The sequence below is a fragment of the Physella acuta genome, unplaced genomic scaffold (genome assembly GCF_028476545.2).
Source record: "Physella acuta isolate Inbredline_101_S28 unplaced genomic scaffold, ASM2847654v3 ptg000897l, whole genome shotgun sequence".
Lineage (NCBI taxonomy): Eukaryota > Metazoa > Mollusca > Gastropoda > Physidae > Physella > Physella acuta.
In genome coordinates, this window is record NW_026732414.1 from 257,235 (window position 1) to 282,535 (window position 25,301).

The 25,301-nt window shown below is 42.0% G+C and overlaps 1 protein-coding gene across 2 annotated transcripts in view; it reads left to right on the plus strand.

The window, feature by feature from the left end:
• The window catches only part of LOC131952974 (putative E3 ubiquitin-protein ligase HECTD4), a 95,618-nt gene that overhangs the window by 18,876 nt on the left and 51,441 nt on the right, over positions 1–25,301 (plus strand). The window contains exons 14-31 of one of the 2 annotated variants that reach the window (XM_059315936.1): positions 2,080–2,200; positions 2,804–2,917; positions 3,000–3,281; positions 4,330–4,454; positions 5,764–5,965; positions 6,962–7,081; positions 8,181–8,285; positions 8,530–8,693; positions 9,575–9,790; positions 10,045–10,231; positions 11,261–11,407; positions 11,504–11,592; positions 11,884–12,068; positions 14,038–14,155; positions 17,386–17,524; positions 18,394–18,560; positions 18,745–18,891; positions 23,848–24,035. In XM_059315936.1, coding sequence (XP_059171919.1) covers positions 2,080–2,200; positions 2,804–2,917; positions 3,000–3,281; positions 4,330–4,454; positions 5,764–5,965; positions 6,962–7,081; positions 8,181–8,285; positions 8,530–8,693; positions 9,575–9,790; positions 10,045–10,231; positions 11,261–11,407; positions 11,504–11,592; positions 11,884–12,068; positions 14,038–14,155; positions 17,386–17,524; positions 18,394–18,560; positions 18,745–18,891; positions 23,848–24,035 — 2,816 coding nt within the window. The remainder of the gene's footprint in view (positions 1–2,079; positions 2,201–2,803; positions 2,918–2,999; positions 3,282–4,329; positions 4,455–5,763; positions 5,966–6,961; positions 7,082–8,180; positions 8,286–8,529; positions 8,694–9,574; positions 9,791–10,044; positions 10,232–11,260; positions 11,408–11,503; positions 11,593–11,883; positions 12,069–14,037; positions 14,156–17,385; positions 17,525–18,393; positions 18,561–18,744; positions 18,892–23,847; positions 24,036–25,301) is intronic. The other variant, XM_059315937.1, reaches the window with a different exon arrangement.

Consider the following 25,301-nt stretch of genomic DNA (forward strand, 5'->3'; position numbering starts at 1 on the left):
TGTCTGACATGATGTATTTGTCCAGGGGTTTACTGTGAGGGGATAACTAATGTCTGACATGATGTATTTGTCCAGGGGTTTACTGTGAGGGGATAACTAATGTCTGACATGATGTATTTGTCCAGGGGTTTACTGTGAGGGGATAACTAATGTCTGACATGATGTATTTGTCCAGGGGTTTACTGTGAGGGGATAACTAATGTCTGACATGATGTATTTGTCCAGGGGTTTACTGTGAGGGGATAACTAATGTCTGACATGATGTATTTGTCCAGGGGTTTACTGTGAGGGGATAACTAATGTCTGACGTGATGTATTTGTCCAGGGGTTTACTGTGAGGGGATAACTAATGTCTGACATGATGTATTTGTCCAGGGGTTTACTGTGAGGGGATAACTAATGTCTGACATGATGTATTTGTCCAGGGGTTTACTGTGAGGGGATAACTAATGTCTGACATGATGTATTTGTCCAGGGGTTTACTGTGAGGGGATAACTAATGTCTGACATGATGTATTTGTCCAGGGGTTTACAGTGATAACTAATGTCTGACATGATGTATTTGTCCAGGGGTTTACTGTGAGGGGATAACTAATGTCTGACATGATGTATTTGTCCAGGGGTTTACAGTGATAACTAATGTCTGACATGATGTATTTGTCCAGGGGTTTACTGTGAGGGGATAACTAAAGTCTGACATGATGTATTTGTCCAGGGGTTTACAGTGATAACTAATGTCTGACGTGATGTATTTGTCCAGGGGTTTACTGTGAGGGGATAACTAATGTCTGACATGATGTATTTGTCCAGGGGTTTACTGTGAGGGGATAACTAATGTCTGACATGATGTATTTGTCCAGGGGTTTACAGTGATAACTAATGTCTGACATGATGTATTTGTCCAGGGGTTTACTGTGAGGGGATAACTAATGTCTGACATGATGTATTTGTCCAGGGGTTTACAGTGATAACTAATGTCTGACATGATGTATTTGTCCAGGGGTTTACTGTGAGGGGATAACTAATGTCTGACATGATGTATTTGTCCAGGGGTTTACTGTGAGGGGATAACTGTCTGACATGATGTATTTGTCCAGGGGTTTACTGTGAGGGGATAACTAATGTCTGACATGATGTATTTGTCCAGGGGTTTACAGTGATAACTAATGTCTGACATGATGTATTTGTCCAGGGGTTTACTGTGAGGGGATAACTGTCTGACATGATGTATTTGTCCAGGGGTTTACTGTGAGGGGATAACTAATGTCTGACATGATGTATTTGTCCAGGGGTTTACTGTGAGGGGATAACTAATGTCTGACATGATGTATTTGTCCAGGGGTTTACTGTGAGGGGATAACTAATGTCTGACATGATGTATTTGTCCAGGGGTTTACTGTGAGGGGATAACTAATGTCTGACATGATGTATTTGTCCAGGGGTTTACTGTGAGGGGATAACTAATGTCTGACATGATGTATTTGTCCAGGGGTTTACAGTGATAACTAATGTCTGACATGATGTATTTGTCCAGGGGTTTACTGTGAGGGGATAACTAATGTCTGACATGATGTATTTGTCCAGGGGTTTACTGTGAAGGGATAACTGTCTGACATGATGTATTTGTCCAGGGGTTTACTGTGAGGGGATAACTAATGTCTGACATGATGTATTTGTCCAGGGGTTTACTGTGATGGGATAACTAATGTCTGACATGATGTATTTGTCCAGGGGTTTACTGTGAGGGGATAACTAATGTCTGACATGATGTATTTGTCCAGGGGTTTACTGTGAGGGGATAACTAATGTCTGACATGATGTATTTGTCCAGGGGTTTACTGTGAGGGGATAACTAATGTCTGACATGATGTATTTGTCCAGGGGTTTACTGTGAGGGGATAACTAATGTCTGACATGATGTATTTGTCCAGGGGTTTACTGTGAGGGGATAACTAATGTCTGACATGATGTATTTGTCCAGGGGTTTACTGTGAGGGGATAACTAATGTCTGACATGATGTATTTGTCCAGGGGTTTACTGTGAGGGGATAACTAATGTCTGACCTCTGCATGTGACAGGCTGTCTGATGATCTGGTCTGGTACATCCTGAAACTGGCTGTCAAAGAATCCTGCACATTGCTCAACCACGCTCGCTCCTGGTCCAAACTGAACTTCCAGAAAACTATTTCAAACATGCCAGTCAGTTGATTCAATTTTACATGCTAATACAACTTAAATCTGTTGGTTAAATCTCTGTATCAAAACATTAAACAGCATAAGTAACTCTGTTCATGAAATTCTTGTATCAAAACATTAAACAGCCTAACTCTGTTAATGAAATTCTTGTATTAAAACATAGCGCAGCATAAATCTATGTATTAAAAGACTTGTATTAAAACATACAGCAGCATAAATCTATGTATTAAAAAACTTGTATTCAAACATAGCGCAGCATAAATCTATGTATTAAAAGACTTGTATTCAAACATAGCGCAGCATAAATCTATGTATTAAAAGACTTGTATAAAAACATAGCGCAGCATAAATCTATGTATTAAAAGACTTGTATTCAAACATACAGCAGCATAAATCTATGTATTAAAAGACTTGTATGCAAACATAGCACAGCATAAATCTATGTATTAAAAGACTTGTATGCAAACATAGCACAGCATAAATCTATGTATTAAAAGACTTGTATTCAAACATAGCGCAGCATAAATCTATGTATTAAAAGACTTGTATTCAAACATAGAGCAGCATAAATCTATGTATTAAAAGACTTGTATTCAAACCTTTCAGTTGGCCTCCCCTGCTGTCTTGTACCTCTCAGCCCTGCGCTCCTACTACCTGAGGTCTGCTGTACTGTATGACACATCCCACACCACCAGCTCTGGAGACTTGCTACCACTAGAGGTTCATTGCTTCCTTTCTTTCTCTTGAACAAATAAGCAGCTGTAGCACTAGAAAGATGTCTAAAAACTCTTGATTTGTGCAGGCCATTCAAGCCAAAGTGTTGGCTCTGTCCTCCAAGCTGATCACTGGGGCCTGCGAGGTGCTGGAGAGTTTCCTGGACACCTGCAACATTGTGCTGGCGGCCTCACAGACAGAGGAGCTGGAGGCCTGGCTGGCTGGCCTGGAGAGGCTGGCCAAAAGTACCATCCTGGGCTCTCTCATGCCTGTCCTCATCACTGCCCTCACCCACCCCAACCTGCAGTCTCTCAGTCTGGCGGGTGCCCTCATGCCCTCGCTGGTCACCCTCAGCCTCTTGGCCAGTCAAGTAAGTCAATTTTAGCCAGTCAAGTCAATTTTAGCCAGTCAAGTCAATTTTAGCCAGTCAAGTAAGTCAGCCAGTCAAGTAAGTCAATTTTAGCCAGTCAAGTAAGTCAGCCAGTCAAGTAAGTCAGCCAGTCAAGTAAGTCAGCCAGTCAAGTAAGTCAGCCAGTCAAGTAAGTAAGTCAATTTTAGCCAGTCAAGTAAGTAAGTCAATTTTAGCCAGTCAAGTAAGTCAATTTTAGCCAGTCAAGTAAGTCAATTTTAGCCAGTCAAGTAAGTCAGCCAGTCAAGTAAGTCAGCCAGTCAAGTAAGTCAATTTTAGCCAGTCAAGTAAGTAAGTCAATTTTAGCCAGTCAAGCAAGTCAATTTTAGCCAGTCAAATAAGTCAATTTTAGCCAGTCAAGTAAGTCAATTTTAGCCAGTCAAGTAAGTCAAACAATTTTAGCCAGTCAAGTAAGTCAATTTTAGCCAGTCAAGTAAGTCAATTTTAGCCAGTCAAGTAAGTCAAACAATTTTAGCCAGTCAAGTAAGTCAATTTTAGCCAGTCAAGTAAGTCAAACAATTTTAGCCAGTCAAGTAAGTCAAACAATTTTAGCCAGTCAAGTAAGTCAATTTTAGCCAGTCAAGTAAGTCAAACAATTTTAGCCAGTCAAGTAAGTCAATTTTAGCCAGTCAAGTAAGTCAATTTTAGCCAGTCAAGTAAGTCAATTTTAGCCAATCAAGTAAGTCAATTTTAGCCAGTCAAGTAAGTCAAACAATTTTAGCCAGTCAATTTTAGCCAGTCAAGTAAGTCAATTTTAGCCAGTCAAGTAAGTCAATTTTAGCCAGTCAAGTAAGTCAATTTTAGCCAGTCAAGTAAGTCAATTTTAGCCAGTCAAGTAAGTCAATTTTAGCCAGTCAAGTAAGTCAAACAATTTTAGCCAGTCAATTAAGTCAAACAATTTTGGCAAGTCAAGTAAGTCTTCTGTTGATGTGGTGTGTGGGTGATGTACAAAATTAAACAGTGAATGTTGATCTTGCTGTCATGTCATTGTTGAGCCTGCTGATTTCAGGCTGCCTTAAAGATGAAAAGCCAAGAACTGGCAGCAAGTGCATCTCTGACAGCAAACAGTGACCTTGACCTAGACTCTGATAAAGAAATGGCAGAGTTTATTGGAGAAGCCCTACACAGAGATGAGTAAGTGAAACCCAACTGTTGGAACTTCAGCTTGGTTTTCTTTAGATTGTTATACACCATTTTATTCTAAATCTACCCAAGTATCATGCTAAAACACAATTCAATTTGTTTTCAAGTTCATTTAAGTAAAATAAAACTTTAAAACCTTGTTCTGAACAATTTTAAAAACTGAAGTTAGATCATTCTAGTTCTGGGATAGCAATTTGTCTCAGTTGTGTAACAATGAAATGGAGGAGTAATTAGATATTTGTCACAGTTATGTAACAATGAATTGAAGGAGTAATTAGATATTTGTCTTAGTTATGTAACAATGAAATGGAGTAATTAGATATTTGTCTCAGTTATGTAACAATGAATTGAAGGAGTAATTAGATATTTGTCTCAGTTGTGTAACAATAAATTGAAGGAGTAATTAGATATTTGTCTCAGTTGTGTAACAATGAATTGAAGGAGTAATTAGATATTTGTCTCAGTTGTGTAACAATGAATTGAAGGAGTAATTAGATATTTGTCTCAGTTATGTAACAATGAATTGAAGGAGTAATTAGATATTTGTCACAGTTATGTAACAATGAATTGAAGGAGTAATTAGATATTTGTCTCAGTTGTGTAACAATAAATTGAAGGAGTAATTAGATATTTGTCTCAGTTATGTAACAATGAATTGAAGGAGTAATTAGATATTTGTCACAGTTGTGTAACAATGAATTGAAGGAGTAATTAGATATTTGTCTCAGTTATGTAACAATGAATTGAAGGAGTAATTAGATATTTGTCTCAGTTATGTAACAATGAATTGTAGGAGTAATTAGATATTTGTCACAGTTATGTAACAATGAATTGAAGGAGTAATTAGATATTTGTCTCAGTTATGTAACAATGAATTGAAGGAGTAATTAGATATTTGTCTCAGTTGTGTAACAATAAATTGAAGGAGTAATTAGATATTTGTCTCAGTTATGTAACAATTAAATGAAGGAGTAATTAGATATTTGTCTCAGTTATGTAACAATGAATTGAAGGAGTAATTAGATATTTGTCACAGTTATGTAACAACTTAAGTTTGAATCTGGGTTCAAGTCAATATATGTCCCTGAGTCAACCCAGCTAGATGGGTACCTAACTCTTGTTAGGGAAAGTAACTAAAGGCAGCTGGGCATAGTGCTGACCACACTATCCCTTCCTATGCCGAGGTCACAGAAACAGGTGAACTCTACTTCACTTGCCCCATGGACCTTCAGGCTTGACTTTTGTATGTACATGAAGCAGTGAATAGAATGTGATCATTGTGTGACCATCTTTCTGTCAGTGCTGGCATGAGCATGGAGGAAGAAGAAGGTTTCCTGACTGGCCTCAAGATCCCCACACCCTGGGCCTCGGGTAAGACAGTGGAGACCATCCACCCAGTCAGGGACAACTACAAATTCAAGGAAACTATTCACATCCCTGGGGCACGCTGCTTATATCTCAGATTTGACAGCAGATGTTCATCTCAGTATGATTACGATAAGGTAAGTAACTGATCACATGCCTGCTGCACGGACTATACCTTTAAAGAACAACTATTAAAATATAGTGATATGCATCTATCCTGCCACTACCCCTCTGATCCTGCAACTACCCCTCCTATCACTACCTGTCTGATCCTGCCACTACCTGTCTGATCCTGCCACTACCCCTCTGATCCTGTCACTACCTGTTCTCTACCTGCCTGATCCTGTCACTACCTGTCTGATCCTGTCACTACCTGTCCTGCCACTACCTGTCTGATCCTGTCACTACCTGTCTGATCCTGTCACTACCTGTCCTGTCACTACCTGTCTGATCCTGCAACTACCTGTCTGATCCTGTCACTACCTGTCTGATCCTGTCACTACCTGTCCTGCCACTACCTGTCTGATCCTGTCACTACCTGTCTGATCCTGTCACTACCTGCCTGATCCTGCCACTACCTGTCTGATCCTGCCACTACCTGTCTGATCCTGTCACTACCTGTCCTGCCACTACCTGTCTGATCCTGCCACTACCTGTCTGATCCTGTCACTACCTGTCCTGCCACTACCTGTCTGATCCTGTCACTACCTGTCCTGTCACTACCTGTCTGATCCTGTCACTACCTGTCTGATCCTGCCACTACCTGTCTGATCCTGCCACTACCTGTCTGATCCTGTCACTACCTGTCCTGACACTACCTGTCTGATCCTGTCACTACCTGTCCTGTCACTACCTGTCTGATCCTGTCACTACCTGTCTGATCCTGTCACTACCTGTCTGATCCTGTCACTACCTGTTCTCTACCTGCCTGATCCTGTCACTACCTGTCTGATCCTGTCACTACCTGTCTGATCCTGTCACTACCTGTCTGATCCTGTCATTACCTGTCCTGCCACTACCTGTCTGATCCTGTCATTACCTGTCCTGTCACTACCTGTCTGATCCTGTCACTACCTGTCTGATCACCTACACAGTGTGATGTTGCTGATGTTTTGTGTTGTCCTCTCCTGCAGGTAGTGGTCTATGCTGGTGCTGGCATCAATGGCAAGAAGGTTGTGGAATACGGTGGAAACTCTTTTGGTTACGGCAGTCGTAGTGTACTGGGTAGTGGTTGGCCCAAAGATTTGGTTAAGGTGAGGTTGGCCCAAAGATTTGGTTAAGGTGAGGTTGGCCCAAAGATTTGGTTAAGGTGAGGTTGGCCCAAAGATTTGGTTAAGGTGAGGTTGGCCCAAAGATTTGGTTAAGGTGAGGTTGGCCCAAAGATTTGGTTAAGGTGAGGTTGGCCCAAAGATTTGGTTAAGGTGAGGTTGGCCCAAAGATTTGGTTAAGGTGAGGTTGGCCCAAAGATTTGGTTAAGGTGAGGTTGGCCCAAAGATTTGGTTAAGGTGAGGTTGGCCCAAAGATTTGGTTAAGGTGAGGTTGGCCCAAAGATTTGGTTAAGGTGAGGTTGGCCCAAAGATTTGGTTAAGGTGAGGTTGGCCCAAAGATTTGGTTAAGGTGAGGTTGGCCCAAAGATTTGGTTAAGGTGAGGTTGGCCCAAAGATTTGGTTAAGGTGAGGTTGGCCCAAAGATTTGGTTAAGGTGAGGTTGGCCCAAAGATTTGGTTAAGGTGAGGTTGGCCCAAAGATTTGGTTAAGGTGAGGTTGGCCCAAAGATTTGGTTAAGGTGAGGTTGGCCCAAAGATTTGGTTAAGGTGAGGTTGGCCCAAAGATTTGGTTAAGGTGAGGTTGGCCCAAAGATTTGGTTAAGGTGAGGTTGGCCCAAAGATTTGGTTAAGGTGAGGTTGGCCCAAAGATTTGGTTAAGGTGAGGTTGGCCCAAAGATTTGGTAATGTGAGGTTGGCCCAAAGATTTGGTTAAGGTGAGGTTGGCCCAAAGATTTGGTTAAGGTGAGGTTGGCCCAAAGATTTGGTTAAGGTGAGGTTGGCCCAAAGATTTGGTTAAGGTGAGGTTGGCCCAAAGATTTGGTTAAGGTGAGGTTGGCCCAAAGATTTGGTTAAGGTGAGGTTGGCCCAAAGATTTGGTTAAGGTGAGGTTGGCCCAAAGATTTGGTAATGTGAGGTTGGCCCAAAGATTTGGTTAAGGTGAGGTTGGCCCAAAGATTTGGTAATGTGAGGTTGGCCCAAAGATTTGGTTAAGGTGAGGTTGGCCCAAAGATTTGGTAATGTGAGGTTGGCACAGAAATGACCTAGTCAGCACTAATAATTTCTGTTTGACCTTTGAACTTCAACAGGTAGATGGAGACACTGTCACATTGACTTTTGAAATGCGCAGCGGACGGGAACATAACACACCTGACAAGGCCATGTGGGGATTTGCTTGTACAATTAGAGCACAGGTCAGCTTATTTTAGACCCCCCCCCTAACAGCACAGGTCAGCCCAGTCAGTAAAAGATATTGTACCCTCCCATCAGTACTGGATTCTAATTAATCTATTTGCCTGTTCTTTTTGAAGACCATACAAACATTGCTGTATCTCAAAGTTATGTTCATCTAGTGGTCTGGCCAGTCTTTACAAAGTTTTCCTTTTTCAATGTGTATTTCCTTTGAACATACTTAAAGCAAGGTCCAAATGTCCCCAGGAATCAGCGGAGGAAGTGACCCCAGGACTCCCCTTCTTGTCTGACCTGGCTCTAGGGCTGTCAGTCCTGTTGTGCACCCAGTTGGCCCAGTTGTACCACGGCTCCCCCGCCAGTCAGGACGAGGCAGATTGTCAGCACCTCCTCAAGTCCAGGATATTGCAGAGGTGGCCAGATAAGTTGTTACATGGGAGCTGGGCTAGCAGAGGTGGCCAGATAAGTTGTTACATGGGAGCTGGGCTAGTACAGAGGTGGCCAGATAAGTTGTTACATGGGAGCTGGGCTAGCAGAGGTGGCCAGATAAGTTGTTACATGGGAGCTGGGCTAGCAGAGGTGGCCAGATAAGTTGTTACATGGGAGCTGGGCTAGTACAGAGGTGGCCAGATCAGTTGTTACATGGGAGCTGGGCTAGTACAGAGGTGGCCAGATAAGTTGTTACATGGGAGCTGGGCTAGTAGAGGTGGCCAGATAAGTTGTTACATGGGAGCTGGGCTAGTACAGAGGTGGCCAGATAAGTTGTTACATGGGAGCTGGGCTAGCAGAGGTGGCCAGATAAGTTGTTACATGGGAGCTGGGCTAGCAGAGGTGGCCAGATAAGTTGTTACATGGGAGCTGGGCTAGTACAGAGGTGGCCAGATAAGTTGTTACATGGGAGCTGGGCTAGCAGAGGTGGCCAGATAAGTTGTTACATGGGAGCTGGGCTAGTAGAGGTGGCCAGATAAGTTGTTACATGGGAGCTGGGCTAGTACAGAGGTGGCCAGATAAGTTGTTACATGGGAGCTGGGCTAGCAGAGGTGGCCAGATAAGTTGTTACATGGGAGCTGGGCTAGCAGAGGTGGCCAGATAAGTTGTTACATGGGTGCTAGACTTACAGATGAGATCCATATAAGACACTCTTTAGTTAATGCCACTTGAGTTGATGAACTGCCATTGAATGAGGGTGTTAGGACCCTAGCTGGACGTAGTGAGCTACTTGCCCATGGACTTGTAGCCACCAGATTCTGCCTATGTTGGTTGCTGGCTACAGTTGAACAATTTCCTCCCCCAGATGTATCTGGAAGACTGAAAGATGTGCTGATGGTGTTGAGAGATCTTCTGAAGCCTCAAGTGCTGCCCTGGCCTCCCCTCCCAGAGCTGATGAGCCGGAGCTGTCTGGGGCCCTGATGAGTGCCCGCCTGCCCCGCATCAAGCTCTCCTCAGACATCATGGACAGGCTGAGGAGGCTCATCAAACGCCAGCCTGTCAGACTCAGGGCCTCAATCAAGTCAGTCCTATTCTTTTCTTGTACCCTTTTCACCATCTAGGGCAGCTCAAGTAGATTTCCCAAAGACAAGCCATCATTGCTTTATCTAACATGAGTCAGTTAGCCATTAGAATTGAGTGGACTCAGGAATATTATAACTATCTTATAAGATGTGAAGTTTAGACCTTCAAGGTTAGCAGTGAGTGTTGAAAGAAATTCTCTCCCCTGAAAGACATGAACTGTTTGAATAAAGATGTTTTGTCCTGACCAATCAGATCAGCCATTGAGATGGAGGTTGTTGAAGAGAGTATCATATCAGCTGTGGCCAAGCACCTGGGTTTGACCGATTCACTGCGAGACTTGAGAACTGTTGTAGACAAACAAGGGGATGAGCTTGCTGCCCTCATGGCCATTTTAGAAGAAACCTATAGAAGATTTGAAGTTTTGATTCGACAACTTCAGGTAATATACCTCAACTTTGTAATATCTTAGATTGTTTGTTAAATACCCGAACTTTACACGGCTGCTGTTTTAGATGGTTAGTTATATATCGGAACTTTGTACCTTACTTTGCACTTATTTTATTAATGTTCTTTTTTTGCTGTTGAAATTTGAGGTTGTGTTTATTAGATGAAATAAGTACAATTGTTTAATTAAGATGTGTTGATGTACAGTTGATGGTTTGTGTTGATGTACAACTGATGGTTTGTGTTGATTGGTTTGTGTTGATTGGTTTGTGTTGATGTACAGCTGATGGTTTGTGTTGATTGGTTTGTGTTGATGTACAGCTGATGGTTTGTGTTGATTGGTTTGTGTTGATGTACAGCTGATGGTTTGTGTTGATTGGTTTGTGTTGATTGGTTTTGTTTTGATGTACAGCTGATGGTTTGTGTTGATTGGTTTGTGTTGATTGGTTTGTGTTGATTGGTTTGTGTTGATTGGTTTGTGTTGATGTACAGCTGATGGTTTGTATTGATGTACAGCTGATGGTTTGTGTTGATGTACAGCTGATGGTTTGTGTTGATTGGTTTGTGTTGATTGGTTTGTGTTGATTGGTTTGTGTTGATGTACAGTTGATGGTTTGTGTTGATGTTCAGCTGATGGTTTGTGTTGATTGGTTTGTGTTGATTGGTTTGTGTTGATGTACAGCTGATGGTTTGTGTTGATTGGTTTGTGTTGATTGGTTTGTGTTGATTGGTTTGTGTTGATGTACAGCTGATGGTTTGTGTTGATTGGTTTGTGTTGATTGGTTTGTGTTGATGTACAGCTGATGGTTTGTGTTGATTGGTTTGTGTTGATGTACAGTTGATGGTTTGTGTTGATGTACAGCTGATGGTTTGTGTTGATGTACAGCTGTTGGTTTGTGTTGATTGGTTTGTGTTGATGTACAGTTGATGGTTTGTGTTGATGTACAGCTGATGGTTTGTGTTGATGTACAGCTGTTGGTTTGTGTTGATTGGTTTGTGTTGATTGGTTTGTGTTGATGTACAGCTGATGGGTGAGCTGGAGAAACGCTGGGAGACGGAGGTTGAAGAGAGAGCTCTAGGTCCGGGCTCCAAGTGTGTCGGCCTTGAGGAATTGACTGTCTCAAGTCCGTCAAATGATCCACCTTTTTTCCATGATTATCACTTGCAAGAGGTAATCATTTTTAGAATTATTCCTCCCAACTATTTTATTTATTTTATGGTATTTACTTTTTGCATATTAATAAGACATGCGATTAAATTTTTTTAGATTCGTTACAAAGAGCTGACCATATTGTCTTTCCTAAAAGAGGTTGCCATGGAAACCAATGACATGGAAGCCACGATAAAAAATTTGCTGTAAGATTTTTGTGTTCGTGTGTTGATCTTTTATACCTGTCAAAGTCTTGTTTGTGTGTTGATCTTTTGTCAAAGTCTTGTTTGTGTATTGATCTTTTATACCTGTCAGTCTTGTTCATGTGTTGATCTTTTGTCAGTCTTGTTGATGTGTTGATCTTTTATCAAAGTCTTGTTCATGTGTTGATCTTTTATCAAAGTCTTGTTCATGTGTTGATCTTTTATATCAGTCAAAGTCTTGTTCGTGTGTTGATCTTTTGTCAAAGTCTTGTTCATGTTTATAATTTTACCCAGTGAAAAGTTTGCATCAGACGTTGAGGCAACCCGAGGGTGCCAGAAAAAAGAAAGCTTGCCTAAAACCAAGCAGGTGGTGTCCGGCATTCTCTCTCGTCTGGAGCTTCTGCTGCATGTCAACAGTGTGCCAGTGGACGCCCAGTCAGCCCTGACCCGCACAATGTCACACACCCAGGGATTTAGTGGTAAGTTGTTCCATGGTTTCATGGACTAATGGTCTCATGGACTCATGGTCTCATGGACTCATGGTCTCATGGACTAATGGTCTCATGGACTAATGGTCTCATGGACTAATGGTCTCATGGACTAATGGTCTCATGGACTAATGGTCTCATGGACTAATGGTATCATGGACAAATGATCTCATGGACTAATGGTCTCATGGACTAATGGTCTCATGGTCTCATGGACTAATGGTCTCATGGTCTAATGGACTAATGGTCTCATGGACTAATGGTCTCATGGACTAATGGTCTCATGGACTAATGGTCTAATGGTCTCATGGACTAATGGTCTCATGGACTAATGGTCTCATGGACTAATGGTCTAATGGACTAATGGTCTCATGGATTAATGGTCTAATGGACTAATGGTCTCATGGACTAATGGTCTAATGGACAAAAGATATCAGGATAAAATATATTATGGACAAATGGTCTCATGGACTAATGGTCTAATGGACAAAGATATCAGGATAAAATATATTATGGACAAATGGTCTCATGGACTAATGGTCTAATGGACTAATGGTCTCATGGACTAATGGTCTCATGGACTAATGGTCTAATGGACTAATGGTCTCATGGACTAATGGTCTCATGGACTAATGGTCTAATGGTCTAATGAACTAATGGTCTCATGGACTAATGGTCTCATGGACTAATGGTCTCATGGACTAATGGTCTAATGGACTAATGGTCTCATGGACTAATGGTCTAATGGACTAATGGTCTCATGGACTAATGGTCTAATGGACTAATGGTCTCATGGACTAATGGACTAATGGTCTAATGGACTAATGGTCTCATGGACTAATGGTCTAATGGACTAATGGTCTCATGGACAAATGATCTCATGGTCTAATGGACAAAAGATATCAGGATAAAATATATTATGGACAAATGATCTCATGGACTAATGGTCTAATGGACAAAAGATATCAGGATAAAATATATTATGGACATATGATCTCATGGACTAATGGTCTAATGGACAAAAGATGTCAGGATAAAATATATTATGGACAAATGATCTCATGGTCTAATGGACAAAATATATCAGGAGAAACTATATTAAGGACAAATGATCTCATGGACTAATGGTCTAATGGACAAAAGATATCAGGATAAAATATATTATGGACAAATGATCTCAGGCAAAATATCCCAGAGAAAATATCTCACAGAGAAATATTTTTAAGGTTTCCCTATTGTCATTAAGGAGATGAAAAACACAATCGGGTTGACGAATTGTGACATTGATGGACTATCTATAAAAATTGTGACAGGAATGGACTTTGTTTGATGACTTTGTTTGATGACTTCGTTTGATGACTTGATGACTTTGTTTGATGACTTTGTTGGATGACTTTGTTTGATGACTTTGTTTGATGACTATGTTTGATGACTTTGTTTGATGACTTTGTTTGATGACTTTGTTTGATGACTTTGTTTGATGACTTTGTTTGATGACTATGTTTGATTACTTTGTTTGATGACTTTGTTTGATGACTTGATGACTTTGTTTGATGACTTTGTTTGATGACTTTGTTTGATGACTTTGTTTGATGACTTTGTTTGATGACTTTGTTTGATGACTTGATGACTTTGTTTGATGACTTTGTTTGATGACTTTGTTTGATGACTTGATGACTTTGTTTGATGACTTGATGACTTTGTTTGATGACTTTGTTTGATGACTTGATGACTTTGTTTGATGACTTTGTTTGATGACTTAGTTTGATGACTTTGTTTGATGCTTATCTTTGATGACTTTGTTTGATGCTTATCTTTGATGACTTTGTTTGATGCTTATCTTTGATGACTTTGTTTGATGCTAATCTTTGATGACTTTGTTTGATGACTTGATGACTTTGTTTGATGACTTTGTTTGATGCTAATCTTTGATAAATTTGTTTTTGATGACTGTCACTAGAAGACCTGATGGTCAAATCTGACACAGATGTGTGTCGCCCACTGCAAGGCTTTAGTCGCAGCATGTCAGCCCCCATTTGTATTGACCCTGATGACACGGGTCTATTCAAACACATCAGGTAGTTATGACACATGTCTATTCAAACATCAGGTAGTTATGGCACGGGTCTATTCAAACATCAGGTAGTTATGGCACATGTCTATTCAAACATCAGGTAGTTATGGCACGGGTCTATTCAAACATCAGGTAGTTATGGCACATGTCTATTCAAACATCAGGTAGTTATGGCACGGGTCTATTCAAACATCAGGTAGTTATGGCACGGGTCTATTCAAACATCAGGTAGTGATGGCACATGTCTATTCAAACACATCAGGTAGTGATGGCATGGGTCTATTGAAACATCAGGTAGTTATGGCACGGGTCTATTCAAACATCAGGTAGTTATGGAACGGGTCTATTCAAACATCAGGTAGTTATGGCACATGTCTATTCAAACACATCAGGTAGTGATGGCATGGGTCTATTGAAACATCAGGTAGTTATGACACATGTCTATTCAAACATCAGGTAGTTATGGCACGGGTCTATTCAAACATCAGGTAGTTATGGCACGGGTCTATTCAAACATCAGGTAGTTATGGCACGGGTCTATTCAAACATCAGGTAGTTATGGCACATGTCTATTCAAACACATCAGGTAGTTATGGCATGGGTCTATTGAAACATCAGGTAGTTATGGCACGGGTCTATTCAAACATCAGGTAGTTATGGCACGGGTCTATTCAAACATCAGGTAGTTATGGCATGGGTCTATTCAAACATCAGGTAGTTATGGCATGGGTCTATTCAAACATCAGGTAGTTATGGCATGGGTCTATTCAAACATCAGGTAGTTATGGCATGGAACATCAGGTAGTTATAGCATGGGTCTATTGAAACATCAGGTAGCTATGGCACGGGTCTATTCAAACATCAGGTAGTTATGGCATGGGTCTATTCAAACATCAGGTAGTTATGGCATGGGTCTATTCAAACATCAGGTAGTTATGGCATGGGTCTATTCAAACATCAGGTAGTTATGGCATGGGTCTATTCAAACATCAGGTAGTTATGGCATGGGCCTATTCAAACATCAGGTAGTTATGGCATGGGTCTATTCAAACATCAGGTAGTTATGGCATGGAACATCAGGTAGTTATGGCATGGGTCTATTGAAACATCAGGTAGTTATGGCACGGGTCTATTCAAACATCAGGTAGTTATGGCATGGGTCTATTCAAACATCAGGTAGTTATGGCATGGAACATCAGGTAGTTATGGCATGGGTCTATTGAAACATCAGGTAGTTATGGCACATGTCTATTCAAACACATCAGGTAGTGATGGCATGGGTCTATTGAAACATCAGGTAGTTATGGCACGGGTCTATTCAAACATCAGGTAGTTATGGAACGGGTCTATTCAAACATCAGGTAGTTATGGCACATGTCTATTCAAACACATCAGGTAGTGATGGCATGGGTCTATTGAAACATCAGGTAGTTATGACACATGTCTATTCAAACATCAGGTAGTTATGGCACGGGTCTATTCAAACATCAGGTAGTTATGGCACGGGTCTATTCAAACATCAGGTAGTTATGGCACGGGTCTATTCAAACATCAGGTAGTTATGGCACATGTCTATTCAAACACATCAGGTAGTTATGGCATGGGTCTATTGAAACATCAGGTAGTTATGGCACGGGTCTATTCAAACATCAGGTAGTTATGGCACGGGTCTATTCAAACATCAGGTAGTTATGGCATGGGTCTATTCAAACATCAGGTAGTTATGGCATGGGTCTATTCAAACATCAGGTAGTTATGGCACGGGTCTATTCAAACATCAGGTAGTTATGGCATGGGTCTATTCAAACATCAGGTAGTTATGGCACGGGTCTATTCAAACATCAGGTAGTTATGGCATGGGTCTATTCAAACATCAGGTAGTTATGGCACATGTCTATTCAAACATCAGGTAGTTATGGCATGGGTCTATTCAAACATCAGGTAGTTATGGCATGGGTCTATTCAAACATCAGGTAGTTATGGCATGGGTCTATTCAAACATCAGGTAGTTATGGCATGGGTCTATTCAAACATCAGGTAGTTATGGCATGGAACATCAGGTAGTTATGGCATGGGTCTATTGAAACATCAGGTAGCTATGGCACGGGTCTATTCAAACATCAGGTAGTTATGGCATGGGTCTATTCAAACATCAGGTAGTTATGGCATGGGTCTATTCAAACATCAGGTAGTTATGGCATGGGTCTATTCAAACATCAGGTAGTTATGGCATGGGTCTATTCAAACATCAGGTAGTTATGGCATGGGCCTATTCAAACATCAGGTAGTTATGGCATGGGTCTATTCAAACATCAGGTAGTTATGGCATGGAACATCAGGTAGTTATGGCATGGGTCTATTGAAACATCAGGTAGTTATGGCATGGGTCTATTCAAACATCAGGTAGTTATGGCATGGGTCTATTCAAACATCAGGTAGTTATGGCATGGAACATCAGGTAGTTATGGCATGGGTCTATTGAAACATCAGGTAGTTATGGCATGGGTCTATTCAAACATCAGGTAGTTATGGCAGGGGTCTATTGAAACATCAGGTAGTTATGGCACATGTCTATTCAAACATCAGGTAGTTATGGCACGGGTCTATTCAAACATCAGGTAGTTATGGCATGGGTCTATTCAAACATCAGGTAGTTATGGCACATGTCTATTCAAACATCAGGTAGTTATGGCACGGGTCTATTCAAACATCAGGTAGTTATGGCATGGGTCTATTCAAACATCAGGTAGTTATGGCACATGTCTATTCAAACATCAGGTAGTTATGGTACGGGTCTATTCAAACATCAGGTAGTTATGGCATGGGTCTATTCAAACATCAGGTAGTTATGGCACATGGGTCTATTCAAACATCAGGTAGTTATGGCACACTGGTCTATTCAAGCATCAGGTAGTTATGGCACATGTCTATTCAAACATCAGGTAGTTATGGCATGGGTCTATTCAAACATCAGGTAGTTATGGCACATGTCTATTCAAAGATCAGGTAGTTATGACACATGTCTATTCAAACATCAGGTAGTTATGGCACATGTCTATTCAAAGATCAGGTAGTTATGGCACACGGGTCTATTCAAACATCAGGTAGTTATGGCACATGTCTATTCAAAGATCAGGTAGTTATGGCACATGTCTATTCAAAGATCAGGTAGTTATGGCTGAGTACTGTATATTATCTTTGTGTACCTGAGGGTTGTACATTTTGTCCTCCCAGGAGAAGACACGGGGACAAAGGCAGACATCCAAGCTCTATCCTGCAGGACTTTGTTGATGACGGAGAGGAAGACAAGCCTCCCCATGTCATTGTCATAGACCAGCTGTTTGCCTTCATTGGGACTGACCCAGAGAAAGCTGTAAGTGCCCTAATGTCAGAAAGCTGAGAGTGCCCTAATGTCAGAAAGCTGTAAGTGCCCTAATGTCAGAAAGCTGAGAGTGCCCTAATGTCAGAAAGCTGTAAGTGCCCTAATGTCAGAAAGCTGAGAGTGCCCTAATGTCAGAAAGCTGTAAGTGCCCTAATGTCAGAAAGCTGTAGTGCCCTAATGTCAGAAAGCTGTGAGTGCCCTAATGTCAGAAAGATGTCAGTGCCCTAATGTCAGAAAGCTGAGAGTGCCCTAATGTCAGAAAGCTTTAAGTGCCCTAATGTCAGAAAGCTGAGAGTGCCCTAATGTCAGAAAGCTGTAAGTGCCCTAATGTCAGAAAGCTGTAAGTGCCCTAATGTCAGAAAGCTGAGAGTGCCCTAATGTCAGAAAGCTGTAAGTGCCCTAATGTCAGAAAGCTGAGAGTGCCCTAATGTCAGAAAGCTGAGAGTGCCCTAATGTCAGAAAGCTGAGAGTGCCCTAATGTCAGAAAGCTGAGAGTGCCCTAATGTCAGAAAGATGTCAGTGCCCTAATGTAAGAAAGATGTAGTGCCCTAATGTCAGAAAGCTGAGAGTGCCCTAATGTCAGAAAGATGTCAGTGCCCTAATGTCAGAAAGATGTCAGTGCCCTAATGTCAGAAAGCTGTAAGTGCCCTAATGTCAGAAAGCTGAGAGTGCCCTAATGTCAGAAAGATGTCAGTGCCCTAATGTAAGAAAGATGTAGTGCCCTAATGTCAGAAAGCTGAGAGTGCCCTAATGTCAGAAAGCTGTCAGTGCCCTAATGTCAGAAAGATGTCAGTGCCCTAATGTCAGAAAGATGTCAGTGCCCTAATGTCAGAAAGATGTCAGTGCCTTATTGTTTGCAGGTATCCTGCATCAAGTTTCTAAAAGCTGCTGAAGAAAGACGCAAACGCGGCACCATCCGCAAAGCTGCATTGTCCCACATCAAAGATCTCTTGGCTGCTGCGTCGCGTGTAGGTGGTGCTACACACCTTGTGGCTGCTGTTGCTTCAGTCCTAAGACATGGGCCCAAGTAAGTCTCACTTAAGTATCACATAAATGTCAACTTATCACATGTCATCTTGCTACATAAATGTCAACCTATCACATGTAATGTCAACTTGCTATATAAATATCAACTCACCACATAAATGTCACCTTATTACCTAAATGTTAACTTGCTACATAGATTCGAAACCATTTGTTTGTATGCGCAGGGTGGAGGACTTGCTGTGTGGGGGAATGCAGAATGAAGTCAGGGATGCTTTTGCTGAGGCCATGAGCTGTGTGGTCCAGTTGGCAGCCCACCACCCACTGGCCAGTGCCAGCAGTATAGGCTTGTTGTGTACCATACCCTACACCAGGTCAGTAGAGGCTTGTTGTGTCAGTAGAGGCTTGTTGTGTACCATACCCTACACCAGGTCAGTAGAGGCTTGTTGTGTCAGTAGAGGCTTGTTGTGTACCATACCCTACACCAGGTCAGTACAGGCTTGTTGTGTACCATACCCTACACCAGGTCAGTACAGGCTTGTTGTGTCAGTAGAGGCTTGTTGTGTCAGTATAGGCTTGTTGTGTACCATACCCTACACCAGGTCAGTACAGGCTTGTTGTGTCAGTATAGGCTTGTTGTGTCAGTATAGGCTTGTTGTGTACCATACCCTACACCAGGTCAGTACAGGCTTGTTGTGTCAGTAGAGGCTTGTTGTGTACCATACCCTACACCAGGTCAGTACAGGCTTGTTGTGTCAGTAGAGGCTTGTTGTGTCAGTAGAGGCTTGTTGTGTCAGTAGAGGCTTGTTGTGTCAGTAGAGGCTTGTTGTGTACCATACCCTACACCAGGTCAGTACAGGCTTGTTGTGTCAGTAGAGGCTTGTTGTGTACCATACCCTACACCAGGTCAGTACAGGCTTGTTGTGTCAGTAGAGGCTTGTTGTGTACCATACCCTACACCAGGTCAGTATAGGCTTGTTGTGTACCATACCCTACACCAGGTCAGTATAGGCTTGTTGTGTCAGTAGAGGCTTGTTGTGTACCATACCCTACACCAGGTCAGTACAGGCTTGTTGTGTCAGTAGAGGCTTGTTGTGTACCATACCCTACACCAGGTCAGGTCAGTACAGGCTTGTTGTGTCAGTAGAGGCTTGTTGTGTACCATACCCTACACCAGGTCAGTACAGGCTTGTTGTGTCAGTAGAGGCTTGTTGTGTACCATACCCTACACCAGGTCAGGTCAGTACAGGCTTGTTGTGTCAGTAGAGGCTTGTTGTGTACCATACCCTACACCAGGTCAGTACAGGCTTGTTGTGTCAGTACAGGCTTGTTGTGTACCATACCCTACACCAGGTCAGGTCAGTACAGGCTTGTTGTGTCAGTAGAGGCTTGTTGTGTACCATACCCTACACCAGGTCAGTACAGGCTTGTTGTGTCAGTAGAGGCTTGTTGTGTACCATACCCTACACCAGGTCAGTACAGGCTTGTTGTGTCAGTAGAGGCTTGTTGTGTACCATACCCTACACCAGGTCAGGTCAGTACAGGCTTGTTGTGTCAGTACAGGCTTGTTGTGTACCATACCCTACACCAGGTCAGTACAGGCTTGTTGTGTCAGTAGAGGCTTGTTGTGTCAGTAGAGGCTTGTTGTGTACCATACCCTACACCAGGTCAGGTCAGTACAGGCTTGTTGTGTCAGTACAGGCTTGTTGTGTACCATACCCTACACCAGGTCAGTACAGGCTTGTTGTGTCAGTAGAGGCTTGTTGTGTACCATACCCTACACCAGGTCAGTATAGGCTTGTTGTGTACCATACCCTACACCAGGTCAGTATAGGCTTGTTGTGTACCATACCCTACACCAGGTCAGTATAGGCTTGTTGTGTCAGTAGAGGCTTGTTGTGTACCATACCCTACACCAGGTCAGTATAGGCTTGTTGTGTACCATACCCTACACCAGGTCAGGTCAGTACAGGCTTGTTGTGTCAGTAGAGGCTTGTTGTGTACCATACCCTACACCAGGTCAGTACAGGCTTGTTGTGTCAGTATAGGCTTGTTGTGTCAGTATAGGCATGTTGTGTACCATACCCTACACCAGGTCAGTACAGGCTTGTTGTGTCAGTAGAGGCTTGTTGTGTCAGTAGAGGCTTGTTGTGTCAGTAGAGGCTTGTTGTGTCAGTAGAGGCTAGTTGTGTCAGTAGAGGCTTGTTGTGTACCATACCCTACACCAGGTCAGTACAGGCTTGTTGTGTACCATACCCTACACCAGGTCAGTATAGGCTTGTTGTGTCAGTATAGGCTTGTTGTGTACCATACCCTACACCAGGTCAGTACAGGCTTGTTGTGTACCATACCCTACACCAGGTCAGTACAGGCTTGTTGTGTCAGTAGAGGCTTGTTGTGTCAGTATAGGCTTGTTGTGTACCATACCCTACACCAGGTCAGTACAGGCTTGTTGTGTACCATACCCTACACCAGGTCAGTATAGGCTTGTTGTGTCAGTAGAGGCTTGTTGTGTACCATACCCTACACCAGGTCAGTACAGGCTTGTTGTGTACCATACCCTACACCAGGTCAGTATAGGCTTGTTGTGTCAGTAGAGGCTTGTTGTGTCAGTAGAGGCTTGTTGTGTACCATACCCTACACCAGGTCAGTACAGGCTTGTTGTGTCAGTAGAGGCTTGTTGTGTCAGTATAGGCTTGTTGTGTACCATACCCTACACCAGGTCAGTACAGGCTTGTTGTGTCAGTAGAGGCTTGTTGTGTCAGTATAGGCTTGTTGTGTACCATACCCTACACCAGGTCAGTACAGGCTTGTTGTGTCAGTAGAGGCTTGTTGTGTCAGTAGAGGCTTGTTGTGTCAGTATAGGCTTGTTGTGTACCATACCCTACACCAGGTCAGTACAGGCTTGTTGTGTCAGTAGAGGCTTGTTGTGTCAGTAGAGGCTTGTTGTGTACCATACCCTACACCAGGTCAGTACAGGCTTGTTGTGTACCATACCCTACACCAGGTCAGTACAGGCTTGTTGTGTCAGTATAGGCTTGTTGTGTCAGTAGAGGCTTGTTGTGTACCATACCCTACACCAGGTCAGGTCAGTACAGGCTTGTTGTGTCAGTAGAGGCTTGTTGTGTCAGTATAGGCTTGTTGTGTACCATACCCTACACCAGGTCAGTACAGGCTTGTTGTGTACCATACCCTACACCAGGTCAGTACAGGCTTGTTGTGTCAGTAGAGGCTTGTTGTGTCAGTATAGGCTTGTTGTGTACCATACCCTACACCAGGTCAGTACAGGCTTGTTGTGTCAGTAGAGGCTTGTTGTGTCAGTAGAGGCTTGTTGTGTCAGTACAGGCTTGTTGTGTACCATACCCTACACCAGGTCAGTATAGGCTTGTTGTGTCAGTAGAGGCTTGTTGTGTACCATACCCTACACCAGGTCAGTACAGGCTTGTTGTGTACCATACCCTACACCAGGTCAGTACAGGCTTGTTGTGTCAGTAGAGGCTTGTTGTGTACCATACCCTACACCAGGTCAGTACAGGCTTGTTGTGTCAGTAGAGGCTTGTTGTGTACCATACCCTACACCAGGTCAGTATAGGCTTGTTGTGTACCATACCCTACACCAGGTCAGTACAGGCTTGTTGTGTACCATACCCTACACCAGGTCAGTACAGGCTTGTTGTGTCAGTATAGGCTTGTTGTGTACCATACCCTACACCAGGTCAGTACAGGCTTGTTGTGTCAGTAGAGGCTTGTTGTGTACCATACCCTACACCAGGTCAGTACAGGCTTGTTGTGTACCATACCCTACACCAGGTCAGTATAGGCTTGTTGTGTACCATACCCTACACCAGGTCAGTATAGGCTTGTTGTGTCAGTATAGGCTTGTTGTGTACCATACCCTACACCAGGTCAGTACAGGCTTGTTGTGTACCATACCCTACACCAGGTCAGTACAGGCTTGTTGTGTCAGTAGAGGCTTGTTGTGTCAGTATAGGCTTGTTGTGTACCATACCCTACACCAGGTCAGTACAGGCTTGTTGTGTCAGTAGAGGCTTGTTGTGTACCATACCCTACACCAGGTCAGTACAGGCTTGTTGTGTACCATACCCTACACCAGGTCAGTACAGGCTTGTTGTGTACCATACCCTACACCAGGTCAGTACAGGCTTGTTGTGTCAGTAGAGGCTTGTTGTGTACCATACCCTACACCAGGTCAGGTCAGTACAGGCATCAGTTGTTGAAGTAAATTTGATGGCGTCTACTGTTGTGCTCAAGTTATGTTATCATGTGATCTGTGTGTACAAGGTATGCTATCTTTTGATCTGTGTGTACAAGTTATGTAATCTTTTGATCTGTGTGTACAAGTTATGTAATCTTTTGATCTGTGTGTACAAGTTATGTAATCTTTTGATCTGTGTGTACACGGTATGCTATCTAGTGATCTGTGTGTACAAGTTATGTAATCTTATGATCTGTGTGTACAAGTTATGTAATCTTATGATCTGTGTGTACAAGTTATGTAATCTTATGATCTGTGTGTACAAGTTATGTAATCTTGTGATATATGTGTACAAGTTATATAATCTTGTGATCTGTGTGTACAAGTTATGTAATCTTATGATCTGTGTGTACAAGTTATGTACTCTTGTGATATATGTGTACAAGTTATGTGATCTTATGATCTGTGTACAAGTTATGTGATCTTATGATCTGTGTGTACAAGTAATGTTTTAATCTTGTGATCTGTGTACAAATTATGTAATCTTGTGATCTGTGTGTACAAGTTATGTAATCTTGTGATATGTGTACAAGGTATGCTATCTTGTGATATGTGTGTACAAGTTATGTAATCTTATGATCTGTGTGTACAGGTTATATAATCTTGTGATCTGTTTGTACAAGGTATGCTATCTAGTGATCAGTGTGTACAAGTTATGTAATCTTGTGATATGTGTACAAGTAATATTTGAATCTTGTGATGTGTGTACAAGTAATATTTGAATCTTGTGATGTGTGTACAAGTAATATTTGAATCTTCTTGTGATCTGTGTGTACAAGTTATGTAATCTTGTGATATGTGTACAAGTAATATTTGAATCTTGTGATCTGTGTGTACAAGTTATGTAATCTTGTGATATGTGTACAAGTAATATTTGAATCTTGTGATCTGTGTGTACAAGTTATGTAATCTTGTGATATGTGTACAAGTAATATTTGAATCTTGTGATGTGTGTACAGGTAATATTTGAATCTTGTGATGTGTGTGTACAAGTTATATTTGAATCTTGTGATATGTGTACAAGTAATATTTGAATCTTGTGATGTGTGTACAGGGCTGAAGAGAAATGTCTGGTGCGATCTCACCTGGTGTACCTGCTGGACAAGCTCTGCAGCCTGGGGAGCCACAGGGCCGACGGACTGGGTGGGGAGACCCAGAGCCCACGCCAGAAGGTCTCTGCCCTGGCATGGGCTGGGTTTCAGGTGCTGGCCTCACGCTGTGTCAAGTGGGAAAATGAGGATGGTCAGTTGATGCTGCTTTTATGCTTTAATGCTTAGTTCACTTGACATGTATACTTTCTACTGGCTACTTGTAAGAGTTGACATGTATACTTTCTACTGGCTACTTGTAAGAGTTGACATGTATACTTTCTACTGACTACTTGTAAGAGTTGACATGTATACTTTCTACTGGCTACTTGTAAGAGTTGACATGTATACTTTCTACTGGCTACTTGTAAGAGTTGACATGTATACTTTCTACTGGCTACTTGTAAGAGTTGACATGTATACTTTCTACTGGCTACTTGTAAGAGTTGACATGTATACTTTCTACTGGCTACTTGTAAGAGTTGACATGTATACTTTCTACTGGCTACTTGTAAGAGTTGACATGTATACTTTCTACTGGCTACTTGTAAGAGTTGACATGTATACTTTCTACTGGCTACTTGTAAGAGTTGACATGTATACTTTCTACTGGCTACTTGTAAGAGTTGACATGTATACTTTCTACTGGCTACTTGTAAGAGTTGACATGTATACTTTCTACTGGCTACTTAGTTGACATGTATACTTTCTACTGGCTACTTGTAAGAGTTGACATGTATACTTTCTACTGGCTACTTGTAAGAGTTGACATGTATACTTTCTACTGGCTACTTGTAAGAGTTGACATGTATACTTTCTACTGGCTACTTAGTTGACATGTATACTTTCTACTGGCTACTTGTAAGAGTTGACATGTATACTTTCTACTGGCTACTTGTAAGAGTTGACATGTATACTTTCTACTGGCTACTTAGTTGACATGTATACTTTCTACTGGCTACTTGTAAGAGTTGACATGTATACTTTCTACTGGCTACTTAGTTGACATGTATACTTTCTACTGGCTACTTGTAAGAGTTGACATGTATACTTTCTACTGGCTACTTGTAAGAGTTGACATGTATACTTTCTACTGGCTACTTGTAAGAGTTGACATGTATACTTTCTACTGGCTACTTGTAAGAGTTGACATGTATACTTTCTACTGGCTACTTGTAAGAGTTGACATGTATACTTTCTACTGGCTACTTAGTTGACATGTATACTTTCTACTGGCTACTTGTAAGAGTTGACATGTATACTTTCTACTGGCTACTTGTAAGAGTTGACATGTATACTTTCTACTGGCTACTTAGTTGACATGTATACTTTCTACTGGCTACTTGTAAGAGTTGACATGTATACTTTCTACTGGCTACTTAGTTGACATGTATACTTTCTACTGGCTACTTGTAAGAGT